Here is a 15,056-nt window from a genome sequence, read left to right as displayed (position 1 = left end):
CATATGTTGCATATCTTTCTTGGCTAATGGGATGATCAATACTGTTAAATGGGAAAAATATACTCTAAGAAACCTATGTATGTAAATTTTTATGCTGTGCATATATACACACATATATAGTTATATAAAACATGCACATATATCATATATTCTAATTATGTAGTCATACAAAGTTCTCACGAGAAATAAGTACATAATTCCTTTTTTTTTAAAGATTTTTTAAAAATTTATTTGAGAGAGAGCATGAGCAGGGGAGCAGGACAGAGAGAGAGAGGGAGAAGCAGTCTCCCCATTGAGCAGGGAACTGGACTTTGTGCTGCTCCCAGGATACTGAGATCATGACCTGAGCTGAAGGAAGATGCTTAACCAACGAAGCCACCAGGGACCCCGAGAAATAAAAACATAATTTCTAATCAATGTGCACACCTGCATATTTGAGTAAAACATGTGCAGCGTTGAGTTTTCCTTCTTAGAAAATGATGAAAATTGGCAAAGACAAAACAAAGCAGAATGGCAGTTGAATTTATCATTGTCATGTCTGTATCTTTTCTCTTTGAGCACTCAGAGGTAAATTATTTTTCCTTTCTCTGTGTGAATTCCAGAGTGACTTTAACCTGGTTTTAGCATCAAAACAAAACTAAATAATGGACAGTCATAAGATTTAGAAAAGTATCAGAAAGCTAGTCAGCCAGTGAATTTTTATACAATCAAACAGCCTATTTTCCAATTATATTTCCAAATCTTATGATTATCTCTCTATAGATCAGATATCTCTCTCCATGTATATGGTTGACTCTCAGCTCCAAAATTCAGAAGGCAATCCTTTTAAGTACCTACTCAGACTCAGAATTAAAGTCTAAAGTTTGCAGAATAGAGAACTAAATTATTTCAACTTGAATCAGTGTCAAATCAATCAAATTCATGCTAAGGAAAAAAAAAAAGTCACTGCAGCCAATTCCATTCAATGATAGGGACAGTTCACATAGAAGATGGAGTGTGTATGGGGCTGGGCAGACACAAAGAAATGAGTCAATCGGAGAAGGACAAACATTATATGTTCTCATTCATTTGGGGAATATAAATAATAGTGAAAGGGAATAGAAGGGAAGGGAGAAGAAATGAGTGGGAAATATCAGAAAGGGAGACAGAACATGAAGACTCCTAACTCTGGGAAACGAACTAGGGGTGGTGGAAGGGAAGGAGGGTGGGGGGTGGGGGTGACTGGGTGACGGGCACTGAGGGGGGCACTTGACGGGATGAGCACTGGGTGTTATTCTGTATGTTGGCAAATTGAACACCAATAAAAAATAAATTTATTATTAAAAAATAATCATAAGAAAGAAATATGTTTATCACAGTTTGGTTAGTTAAATAAAAACTCCTATGTACTATTTATGAAGAAATCGTTACATTAAATTCAATATTTATTTTTATATATACCATTTACAATGATCCTTTCCTTAGGTCTAGGCTAGTTCTTCCAAAGAAGACTTCTTATGAATTATATTAGCACCCAGTATAATGCATTTTAAAGAATAGTTAAAGCTACATGTCCATTTTGCCAGTTCGTGCAGTAGGCAAAGTCTGTAGACGTGCTTATTACTTCTACATATAAATCTTAAAAATATCAATAAAAATGCATTTTTTAACTTAAATGCTTCTTATTTTCAGATATTTTTGGCTGAATATACAGGACCTCTGCTGATTTATCTCCTCTTTTATTTGAGGATCCCATACATATATGACATGAAAGAGAGTTCTAGAAGATTACGCCACCCAGTGGTACAGTAAGTAATATATATAGTACCTATAGATTAAGGAGGAGATAAACTAGTACACAGATATTATTTTAAAGTTTGTTTATAAACCCAATTAAGATATATTACATTTAATAAAATACATTTTAAGTAACTTTAAATAATGTATACACACCAACTTGCAAATTTAGATACCAGGAAGTATTGAGTATATCTTAAAGTTGAAACAATAGAAGTTCATAATGATCACAGTAAAAGAAATCTGGAAATTCAGAAATGTCAGAAGAAGCTTAAAATTAAAAAATAAAGTTTAGAGGTCATATATAGGGCTCAAAATATAATACTAAATAAAATATAATAAAATATATACTTCTCGAAAAATGTGGGCATCATTTATAGGGATGCCCTATAGGGATGCCATTTATAGGGAATTATAATTCCCTTTAGCAAGTCGAAATCCAAAAGAAATTTTACTTTAAAGTAGAAAGTAAAAGTACAGAAAAAGATGAGGGAAATTATCAAAGCAGAATATATAGCATACTGTGAAAATAATCTCTCTCTCTGTTTCTCTCTCTCAGTTTACCAAATTGAACAGAAAGAGAGGGGCACCTGAGTGGCTCAGTTCAGTGTCTGCCTTCAGGCTCAGGGCATGATCCCAGGGTCCTGAGATTGAGCCCTGCTTCCCGCTCCCTGCTCAGCTGGGAGCCTGCTTCTACCTCTGCCCCTCCCCCTGTTTGTGCTCTTTCTTGATATTTCTCTCTCATGCTCTCTCTCTCTTTCTCTCTCTCAAATAAATGAAATCTTTTTAAAAATAAAGAGAAAGAGAATAACTATTACTCAGGATGCTACACTGAGATGTAGTGCTAGAGATTTGTTAAAAAACAAAAAAGAGAGGGAACGTGATTTAATGACTAAACTCTAAGTGAATTAAGAATCAAAATTTAGGTCATAGGGATACTAGAAGATAGAGAATGATTTGATTCCTGACTTTCTCATCTCAAATCGAGCTTTCCTTATCCTTCATTGCTGTACCACAACCACACTGACCTTCCTTTTCCCTGAGACCTACCAGGTTCCCTTTAACACGAAGGCATTTAAACCTGCTATCCTTCTTCCTCCATCCCAAATACCACTTTCTTGCCTCTTATTTTAATTTCAAATAGAATCTCAGTATTTCTTACTCAGGGTAACCATTCCTATTCCTTCAAATACAAATATGCCACTGAAATTTCTTGCTTTATACAGTTTATTACTTTAAAAATACAGGTTCACATCATCACTTGTTCGTATCTTTCCCTCTATAAAGTTCTATGCACTTTGATCTCCAGTTTATCTTCACTGCTTAACATTACCTGATTTACTGGAAATACTCAATAAATATGTTTTCAATGATTAGATAGATGAACCAATTACAAATGTGTTTATTTTACATTCAGCACTTTCAGAGTATAAGAGAGGAACCCAACCAGGATGGGAGTTCTGACATGGCTTTTCAAAGAAAGTGGCATTTGACCTATTTCTTTGTTTGCTGGAGGGATCAATCAGATTTCAGCTAGCAAATTTAAAGAATCTTCATTTGGAAATTATTTGTGGTACAAAGAAATGTGGTGGTTTGCAGGAGCAAAAAGAAACTAGTAGGGCGGAAGAAGCACAGAGAGGCAAGGGGGAAATTGTCTCTTAAGGATAATGGGCAAGTTGGTCAGAGCCTATTAGAACATTGCCATCATTTTTCTCTCTAGGAAGGGAATAAAGGGCTGATCAGTTTTTTAATAAAGGCTGGAGTTGGAGGGTTCATAAAGGCAGTGTAATTGTATTCATATTTTAGATCAACATATAACATATCCGAGATATATAACACAGCATGAAAAAAGAGCACTTTTTTTTTCCCTAGTGGCATGCTAAGGGAATTGACTAACAGCTGGTTACTATTCTTAAATACAAACATAAGCATGTTTTATAACATCTCAGTGATAAAAGTTTGTACCACGTTGTTCCAAAATAGCAAGAATGTTAAGTCTGTATGAAATCATTTCAGAGCAGATATACACAAACACACAAACACACAAACTACTTGTGAAATTTAAGTGTCTAGCAGAGACCTATAAAATAATCACACAGCTTCTAAGGCAACTCAATTTTAGGATGGATGATTACCATTTCCCAAGGTTAAGAAGATCAAGTGCCCAATGCCATGTCCAGTTGCCACATAATCTAATGTTAATTATCCAAAATGACTTTGAATCATCTCACAGAATCAAAAGTATTTTTCTGCTCGGCTCAGATTTATATGTGACTCAACTACCACAAAATTATTTGACTGTCTTAGAAACCTGCGCACAGGAGAACTAAGGCAGTATTTCCTACAGTACTTCCATCCCTGTCAAGTAGTGAAAAGAGGGTCCACAGCTTGGTGAAACCAGATGTTCTTTATTCAATCAACAATAGTTAAATTAGAAGATATGTACTTGAAAGTGTCAAGGTCTCTCCCACCATGGGGTCAAGTGAACTCCTTACACTGAGGTTGATGCCACACCTCCATAAGAAATTCTGACTGCTAAAAAAAAAAACAAAAAAAAGAAAGAAATTCTGACTGCCATCATGAGGAGTGGAAAAGCAGTGTTTGAAACCTTTCCTATACACAGCATGGACAGTTTGACTGTCTTCCATGAATGCAAGAAGATACATTGGTTTGCATGCTCATATTCTGGTTTAGATCCCTCATATCATTAACCCCATACTTTCAAGCCATCCCTCTTCTCTCATACTCTAGCTCAATAAACACCACAGTCCGTGTTGCTTTCACTGAGTTCTTCCCAATTCCTGGAATTTTTGCATGGGCTTTCTGCAATTTGAAGTCCATTATTAGCAAAATCTCTTATATCTTCAACATTTTACTTGAATATTGTCTTCATATTCTTCCACAATAGAAACCTGGCATATCTCTATAAAATTGAGGCTGTTTTCTTTTTTTTTTTTAAGATGTTATTTATTTGTGTGTGTGTGTGTGTGTGTGAGAGAGAGAGAGAGAGAGAAAGAGAGAGAGGGAGAGAGAGAATATGAGCTGGAGAGATGAGGGACAATGGGAGAGGGAGAAGCAGACTCTGTGCTGAGCAGGGAGGCCATGAGGCTCAATCCCAGGACTCTGAGACCATGACCTGAGCTGAAGGCAAATGCTTAACTGATTGAACCAACCAGGTACCTCAAGACTATGTTTTCTTTCACAGTCCCCCTGTCCTGAAACTTAGGTAATAAGTGATATTTTTGAATATTATGATTGGAAAAAAGAATTGGCCCAAACCTATTTATGGATGTTCAATCAGTTTAGCACTGCACAGAGGAAGAGTTGATATTTGAAAAGAAGTCAACCATAATTAAATAGAAATATTGTGGAATGGAATCAGACATGGAAAGTATGTGCAGAGTGACATATATCCAAATAGTGAGTACAGCTGTATGTGCTATGCTGGTAAAATAAAACATTAGAATAATAAGCTAACTAATTTAATCACAGCATGAAATAAAATTTTTCATTTAGAGTTCTAGTATGTAGCTGGGTATAACCTCACTTTATACTTTCTTACAAAGTGGAAAATTTTACACTCAAATATTTTTGTAAATACTCCTAAAAAGAACCAACAAGGTAGGAGAGATATTCATTTCCCTTATTGATCTTTTAAGCCTACAAGGCTTAAACCTTTTCCTAAATCAGAACCTTTCCCTTTGCTTGTCTTATGGTCTAGAAAGCTCTGTCTCTCGAGATATTCACACTTGGTCCTCTCATTTCTCATAGAATTTGCCTATTGTGTATTGATATACACACATAGAACATGTCTCTCCCCTAAAATGTGCACAGTTATATTTTTATGAATTAATGGATAATAATAAATTCCCTAATGACATAGGCAGGTTATCATTTGTTTTCCCTAAAGTCACTGTTATTATTAACCAGAAATCATTAATTCATTCTGTTAAAATAAACTCCCCGTAGAGACTCAATGTTTGATTTTACATAGAGTAAATGATGCACTGATTTTTAAGTTCAAACTCTATTGATTTAAGTGTGCAATTTTTTATCCACATTGATTTTCTTGCATAACAACCACATTTTTTGAAATTTTATATTTTTAACAAAATCAGTACAGATTTTAATGGAAATATATTTCACGTATAAGCAAGAAAATGTATTCCTGTAAATCACATCTGACATTTGCTTTTAAAACAATAGTTTTATAAAAAGCAACAAGAGGTGGTAATTAGAAAAACAGCAACAAAAACAAACATGCAAAGAGACAAAAAAAAAATTACAATTCATTTGGTAGGTAAAAACCAAACATAAAACAAACTAAACAAAACAAAAGCTGCATTGACTCCATGAAAAATGAAATTCAAACTTTTTAAATGTATGGTTCTTGCTAAAGGGCAACCAGACAATGAAAACGTTATTCTGAATACTATAAAATGTCAGATGAATTCTAAATAGATTTGGGGTATTTTTAAAACTTGTAAATTTTCCCCTCTGGCAACTATCAGTTTTCTGTATTTATAGGTCTGATTCTGCTTTTTGGTGTGTTTATTCAGCTGTGTTTTTTTTTTTTTAGATTCCACATGAGTGAAATCATATGGTATTTGTCTTTCTCAATCTGACTTATTTCACTTAGCATAATACCTTCTAGGTCCATCCACATTGTCGCCAATGGCAGAGGGGAGAGGAGTGGGGAAGTCAGGCAAAGTGGGGGTAAGGGATTAGGAGACACAGGTTTCCAGCTATGGTATAAATACATCAAAAGAGTAAAAGGCACAGCATAAAGAATATAGTCATGATATTTTAATAACATTGTGTGATGATAGATGACAGGTGCACTTAGAGAGCATAGCATAATGTAAAACTTGTTAAATCACCATGTTGTACACATGAAATTGACATAACATTGTATATCAGCTATACTAAAAAAAAAGCAAAATAAAAAGAAAGTTTGTACATTTTCTGCTTTATTCTTGAGACATTTTGCTATGACTAAAATTATAATTATTATATATTCCTGGGGTAGATGTGAGCATATAGATTATGACTGGTATTATACACTATTCTGAGTATCATCAGAAGTAGATTTATAGAGATTGTTGTTGTGACCATACTGTTATTGTGAAATAAATTTAGAAAATTTCTAGGGTAAAAATATTAAAAGAAACATTAGTGTTTTGATTATTGGAAACATTTCCTAATAAATTATAATGTAGTAAACTAACAAAAATGTCTTATGCATAAGGCAAGCCAGACCTATGGAAGAGAACTTAATATGTTTATGTTTTATTTTCTTTCTAGCTTGGCTTGCTTCTGTCATTGTATACACTATATCCGATATCTTTTGGAAACCTTATTTGTTCATAAAGTTTCTGCAGGACATACACCTTTGAAAAATTTGATAAAGGTGGGGATTGGTATGTTTTGTAATTTTAATTATCACTAAGAAATTTTGTGTATTGGGTCATCCATAAAATGATACAATCATGTTTATTTCCCTCATGCTTAGATTTTTCTGTTCAACCATGTCAGTATATCTTAAACATCCGTTTCTGAAATGCCATGTCCTGAGTGACCTATTTCACTGGAGCTGCTCTGAACCAATAATCCTACATAAAAGACTTGCCGTGTCCTTTTGTTAGAGCAGCATATGTTCAGGCGCCTTTAATTTTGGAAATATTTAGCATTGAATTCAGATTCTTTAAGTGCCTCTTGAGGAAGAGGGATGTCATATATGAACCCTCCTGTAAAAATACATCTGTGTGATTACAATGATGAAACTATACCCTGCACTTATGACAGTTGTCAGTTTGATGACAGTGTCTTTGCTCTTCCAAAAATGGTGAATGCAGGGAGTTAATAACCATCTCATCAAATAGCTGTCAAGAAAATGGGAAGTTTAATGAAATACTGAAATGGAAATGCACATCGGATAACATGCTGCAATTCAATTTTCCAATTCTAACTCCAGTTACTTTTAATTTCCAATTTAAAATTTACTTTCAATATGAAATATTTCCTTTTTTTAAAAAAGTCCTTTTTTGGCAAATATCTGTTTTGTAAAAAATTCAACAAGCCTTTATATTGTTGTCATTGTAATAAAACAATAAACTCCCAAACCTCAAAAATCACTTAGACTAGCTTCTATTCTGGCAGAAGGTATTAAAATTTATCATTTCAGTACAAGATTAGTATTATAGCCTAGGACTTTAGAAACTAGGACGTTCCCCTTTATAATCTATCAAGATATGTTTTACTAATGATTAAATAATTCATTATTTTATTCATTTACGGTTGAAAAATTAATATTAAGATATTTTATGTAATGCATTATTATTTTATTACTTCATTCATATTGATTACTGAATAGACAACCACTCTTGAAAAAGGACAAACATTATATGTTCTCATTCATTTGGGGAATATAAATAATAGTGAAAGGGAAAATAAGGGAAGGGAGAAGAAATGTGTGGGAAATATCAGAAAGGGAGACAGAATGTAAAGACTGCTAACTCTGGGAAACGAACTGGGGGTGGTGGAAGGGGAGGAGGGCGGGGGGTGGGAGTGAATGGGTGACGGGCACTGGGTGTTATTCTGTATGTTAGTAAATTGAACACCAATAAAAAAAAAATAAAGAAAAAAAAAAAAATAAAATAAAATAAAAGGATTATACACCAAAAAAAAAAAAAAAAAAAAAAAAAAAAAAAAAAAAAAAAAAAAAAAAAAAGAAAAATATTTCTAAAATATATTGCTACATTTGCCTTATACTCTAAGTATCCATTTATATTAATAAGGGTTGAGCAAAGTAATGCCTTTCCTTAGTGATATCAAATGGGTACTTGTAAAATGGTACTTTATTGGGTGAGGAAGCATTTCATTTATCTTGCTTAAAACATAGCATTTTTCATGCAAAAAAAAAAAAAACCCTGCAGTGTGACATAAGTATATGGGAAGATTTCAAATGATATGATGGATTTTATATATATTCCCTAACTTTTATTATGCTTTATTTGTAGGGCTGTGCCTTTTATTGGGGATTTACTTCTTGGATTGCATACTATATTAATCATCCACGGTATACACCACCATGTATGTAGAATTTCTTTCTAATTAAACACATCCTAAATTGCCAGCATCTAAGCCGTTTTCTAAACTACACAGAAGGGGCACCTGGGTGGCTCAGTGGTTGAGCATCTGCCTTGGGCTCAGGTCTTGATCCCACGGTCCTGGGATAGAGCCTGCATAGGGCTCTGGTGCTACAAGGGTTGAGGTTTCACATTTAATTGACAGTTATTTTTTGTGATCTAATTCTGGTGCTTATAAAGTTTGAAATAATTAGAAATAAATGGAGTAGTCAAGCTTTATTTTATTTTTATTTTATTTTTTTAAGATTGTATTTGTTTATCAATAAGAGACACACACACACACAGAGAGGCAGAGACATAAGGCAGAGGGAAAAGCAGGCTCCCTGCAGGAAGCCTGATGTGGGCCTTGACCCCAGGACCCCAGGACCATACCCTGAGCTGAAGGCAGAGGCCGAACCACTGAGCCACCCAGGCATTCCAAGCTTTATTTCAGATTTTATAAAATAAGTTAAACCATCTTAACATCTTTGCTTGAAGTACCAACAACAGAATCTTTGGTAAAATCAGCAAATCTAGTTGAGCACACTATAAGTAAATCATTCCAATGTTCAAAACTTGAATTCTTCTAAATACTAACAATTGACTATGAATATTGAAGAGGAAAATTTTCTAAATCATATAACTCTCATTTTTAAAAAAAAATATTTTATCAGAAGATGTACCTACTAATTTTCAAACATTAGCCAATAAATATTTTTGCCCCAAAGTATGTTTAAGAGCCTCTGAAAGATGTTACATTCTAGGTATCTGATACAAAATAATAGAAGCTGATTGTTATTAAGATATGCAAAATATTTATTGAAAACTTAATGTTTGTCAATAATTGTAAATTTCCTATTTCTTTTGTAATGAGAAACATTATTATATAAATGCTAATATTCCTGATTATAGATTAGGAAAATGAGCCCCTGAAAGTCTAATTTTACTGTACTCAAGACTCTTAAATGCATAAATTATAAGTAGGACTCAAATTCTGTGAAAACATATATCGCATTACAATACTGATTCCAACTGGAAAGTGAATAAATATCATGTATAGTCCTATTCTCAACAGATTTGGCTGCATAAAATTAATGGCATCTGTACATTTACACACATTGACTTAAATAAAAAAACAACATATTATGTATTTCCACCACATATACCATTAAGGAGGTAATTTTTAATACTTCTTGAAAATATTTAAAAGTAAATAGGAAAACATTATCATAATTGAAAACTACCCAATGGTAGGAATATTCCATTAACTGCAAAATGGAATGCATATGTTCAGAAAACTCAATATATAAATGTTGGTATCAACATCAATCAAGGAAAAATAACCCATTTGGTTTTTTTTTCTGCCAAATGTGAAATACTATAAAAATTATAAAAAATTATAAAAAGTTTTAATGATGGCTGAAATTTTTTCTAGAAAGTTTTTTCTATCTGTAACTTTGCATTTTGGAAATAAATATTAAAAATATTTAAAAATTATATTCTTTGTCCCTTTACCTGTTTTTATCACATCATATTTATTCTCATTTAAAAAATGAAAATGAAGTATATCTTCACTGCCCTCCTATATGAAATGTTTTGGACCCCTCTCTTGTCTGTGTTAATATCTATTCATTTTCTAAATTAGACTTCCACAATGTTCTTAGAGAGTCCTCTATGATATCCCTGATTAAATCTTTCATTTTAGCTCTTACATTAAATACTATATAGATCTTTCTTTGTAACACTTATCAGGGTTGCAACTTCCATTTGTTATTTTGTGATTGTTATTTGTTTTCTTGCCAGACAATAATTTGCATTAAGATAAGAGTTGCTTTGGGCTTAGTTTATAATTGATTTACCACAAGCACACAGTATAGTGCCTCTCATATAAAGTCCTAACAACTATTGTTGAATGAACTAAGTTTTGTCTAGAAGTAGACACAAATAAAAAAATATTTCGATTTAGCTAGAGAACAATGTTTAATTATAGGAAAGTGTGCTTAGTTATATGGCAAATGTAATATTAAGGAATAAGTGATTATAAAATTGTTCTATCAGATATTATAAAGAGTGTATAACAAATATGTATCCTTCTAAGGGAAAATCTGAATTTTAAATGATTTACCACAGATAATGGGATTTTAATGCATTTTCCTTTACATCTTTATCTATTTCACAAATTTTCTCCATTAATGTATTTTATTTCATAATTAAATATATGCACTTTATAAAAACAAAACTTCCAACAATTCCACATATTTTATATACAGAAATATATATGTATGTATATATATCCATGCATAGATACTTATATAACTTTTGAATAAATTATACTTTTAAATTGCTAGCCAATGGAAATGGAACTTCCATAAAAGACAGGAAGAAAGATGTTTGAGGTAGTATTATTTACACATAAACATAAAGTACCGCTAATTTTGCAGTAATTAGATAATATTTAGAGCTAGATAATTTTTAGAGCTAGCCACATTAAACATTATAGTGCAGATGCTGCTGTATCCTTTATAATGAGCTTTTGATAATATTAGAAAAACCTTTAAATATACTTATAAAATATGCAAAATTTAAGATGAGGTGTTATGTTTTCTTGCAAATATGTTTACTACATAAATATAATTTATATGTATACACATAAACAGAAAAAAGAAATGCAACTATTAATATAGATGATGAGCTTATCAGAAATTTTTATGTGTGGTCCTTTGGTATATTCCACTTCTCTACCATGAGAAAGGTGACTTTAGGACACCTTCATTACTCTATATGATGTGGGAACTTATATAACCTATATTCTTCTTTATTTCAAGATGAGGACATTAATACTTGCCTCATATATTTGTTTTTATTTTTTTTTTATTTTTTATTTTTTTTAATTTTTATTTATTTATGATAGTCACACAGAGAGAGAGAGAGGGGGGCAGAGACACAGGCAGAGGGAGAAGCAGGCCCCATGCCAGGAGCCTGACGTGGGATTCGATCCCAGGTCTCCAGGATCACGCCCTGGGCCAAAGGCAGGCGCCAAACCGCTGCGCCACCCAGGGATCCCTGTTTTTAGATAAAAAATATAAAACACTTATAATATAAAATACATTCAAATGATAATGCTTAAAATATAAATATAAAATATTTATAAAAATAATACATAATGCAAAATATAAAAATTGTTATTAGCATGTTTATTTTTGCTGTTAAACATTAAAAAGCAAGCATATTATTGGGTGCCATCATATATTTTGATATGTGTTTTTACAGTGACAAATGAGAGATAAAATCATCCTTCAAAGAATTTAATGATACAAATTAAAAGTAGATTTCTTTTGTATTCTAAATATAATTATGTGATTAGAAAAAAAGTACTTGTTGAAAGCAAAAATATTTTCACCCCTTTAGATTGCAAAGCGTGTTATTCCAAAAGGCCAATTACATACACCACAGACTCTGGATTAGAGGATAGCAATATCCAATAAACGTTGCCTGAACTATGTTTATAGTGTGGTTTTCCAAAATATGAATGTCTTCATGACATCTTCTTTCCTACTTTCTAGCATTTGGTAACCGCCAAGTCACAGTATCTGCTATCAATTTTTTGGTATGTATTATTTATATTATTTGTTATTCATGCTCTCATTGTAGTGCTATTAAGAATGCAAAACAAATTATATTTGAGGATTTCACATGTAGAAAATATCATCTATTTTTATATTATATAGTTAATGGTATTAAGTGCAGTAAGTCAAGCAATTACCTCGAATTAAGGCATTAGCTCTCTAAATTTTTCTTTTTAGCTCTCCAGATCTTTTTTTTTTTTTTTAAAGATTTTATTTATTTATGAGAGACACAGAGAGAGAGAGACAGGCAGAAGGAGAAGCAGGCTCCCTGCAGAGAGACTGATGTGGGACTCGATCCCCGGACTCTGGGATCACACCCAGAGCTAAAGGCAGACCTCAACCGCTGAGCCACCCAGGCATCCCAACTCTCCAGATCTTTTAGTAAAAATGTTCTAATCATCTATAAAGGATGATTAGAATAATTTGAAATATAGTAGAATTTGAAAAAATCATACTTAGTAATACTTCTATTGTCTATATACTTGCAGAAGCCTAAAAGCGAGTTTCAGGAGTCTAACAGATAAGCATCAAATCACTTTGGCATAATTGTTAATTTAACTAATTCTGAATGAAAACAAAATCTACTTTTTAGAATAAAGCACAGGGATTTTCTAAGTGTTCACAATCCAGCTATTTAGATTATTCTATTTAACTTTACATATACATTGTTTGAATTAGGTACACATCAATCTGATTACAACAGCTTATTATTTCTGAAATGCATTATTTCATTCAACACATTTTGCTTTATACACCATATTCTTCCACCAAATAACCCATGCTTTTATTCTTTGTTCATGTTCTTCTTCATTCCTATCCTTGATAGATTAATCCCATAATTCCTGTTCCTGATGTATTGATTAAATTTCCTTGATTCATATATAAGTCTATGCCATTTGTGAAATTGGTATTGAATAAATTATATCCCACCATTTCATACTAGGCACAAATCACACTCACTTTGTTAAAAGCTCTCATGAGAACCAATGTGTGTATTTTAGTTAATAATTTCGTTAAAAACATCCTCTACTTGTTGGCTGTGGTTTTGTAGAAACTATCACCACCTTTTAATTTTCCACATGTGTATATTATTCATAGATAGCAAGACTTCAGTTTATTTGTTTTGATGCCTTTATTGCTAACCTACATTGTACCAAGTGTAATGATCTCTGAATATTAACTACTCAGTAAATTTGAGCAACTGGAAGAATTAATTAGTGATAAAATAATAGCCATGTACTTGGTCTTCATTTTGACACATTTTTAGATGTTCATATCTGTTATTTCGTTTTTCTCCTCCTTAAAATGTTAGCCACTATACATTTTTGCAACTTGTTTTCTGCTAGTTTTGTGTAGTATTTACACATCTCCCATTTTATATAGCATTCTTGATTCCTTTTCTTTTCTCAAATGTGGTATAGCAATGAATCTATTAAAGAAAAAGAAAAGAGAAAGAAAAAGAAAAGAAAAAAATTAGGGAAAGTTATAGGTTTTTATTTTTTTTAAGATAGGTTTATTTATTTATTTGAGAGAGAGAAAGAGAGAAGAGTCCAGGAAGCAGAGAGAAAGGGAGAAAGAGTCTTAAGCAGACTCTGCCCTGAGCACAGAACCTGACATGGATCGCGATCTTACACTCCCCCAGATCACAACCTGAGCTGAAACCCAGAGTTGAACACTTAACTGTGCCACCCAGCCACTCCAGGAAAAGTTATAGCTTTTTAAAACATTTGTCATAGCAGTCATAATATTTTCAAGTGAAAAATAAAGAGGCATAATTGGAAATGGGCAAAATTCTAATAATTTGTAATATACATTTTTCCCCAAAGACTTTTAAAAGACATTGCCTCCTAAATAAGCTATTCATGCTTATTCTTCACAAATTATTTTATTAATGTATGCTTTTATATATATTTCACATGGGAAAAAATAAGAAGTAGGAGAAATAGTCAAGTCATAAAATTTAATCACAGTTGTTGTCTTATAAGGGCCAAGGTGTCAGAATAAACAAATAGTGATAAACGGTAGCATTGACTACATCCAATACAGACAGTAGGTAAGTGTGATAACTTTAATTCCACACTTCTAAGCACATAACAAACTTTGACTCATTCAATCATAGATTTAAATTAAGATAAAAGGAACAACCTGTGATTTTATTTATAGATAGTATTGAGGATATGAAGAAAAACTATGTAAAAGTCAAAATTTTGGATGTAATTGTATTCTTTTGCAAATAGAAATTCAGAAAAGAGATAAAAGGGCCACTACGAGTCTCTTAAAATTATAAATAATGATGACAAATTAAAAACTCCCGCTAGCCCTGAATTTCTTGATAATGTTCAATGTAGGCAAAACACGTTTAATTTTCATAAACAAAGTTTGATATTAACATATAAGTTTTAAGAAATTGATTCCAATACAGGATATAACAACAGATGAGTTGTTTGAATTTGCACATATATCACCTATTGAAGATGCCTACTATATTATTGTGAGCATACATTATATATTTCAAAGGTTTTTTTTT

General features: G+C 32.2%; 1 protein-coding gene across 2 annotated transcripts in view; it reads left to right on the top strand.

Annotated features, from left to right (window-relative positions):
• TECRL (trans-2,3-enoyl-CoA reductase like) overlaps nt 1–15,056 on the top strand; it is a 115,301-nt gene that overhangs the window by 66,000 nt on the left and 34,245 nt on the right. For both annotated transcript variants that reach the window (XM_072775216.1, XM_072775215.1), the window contains exons 5-8: nt 1,672–1,787; nt 7,081–7,186; nt 8,796–8,868; nt 12,467–12,510. In XM_072775216.1, the coding sequence (XP_072631317.1) occupies nt 1,672–1,787; nt 7,081–7,186; nt 8,796–8,868; nt 12,467–12,510 (339 nt within the window). The remainder of the gene's footprint in view (nt 1–1,671; nt 1,788–7,080; nt 7,187–8,795; nt 8,869–12,466; nt 12,511–15,056) is intronic.

The sequence above is a fragment of the Canis lupus genome, chromosome 14 (genome assembly GCF_048164855.1).
Source record: "Canis lupus baileyi chromosome 14, mCanLup2.hap1, whole genome shotgun sequence".
Taxonomy (NCBI): Eukaryota; Metazoa; Chordata; class Mammalia; order Carnivora; family Canidae; genus Canis; species Canis lupus.
The sequence above is the reverse complement of the archived record's forward strand: the minus strand, read 5'-3'. Positions and strand labels throughout refer to the sequence as shown.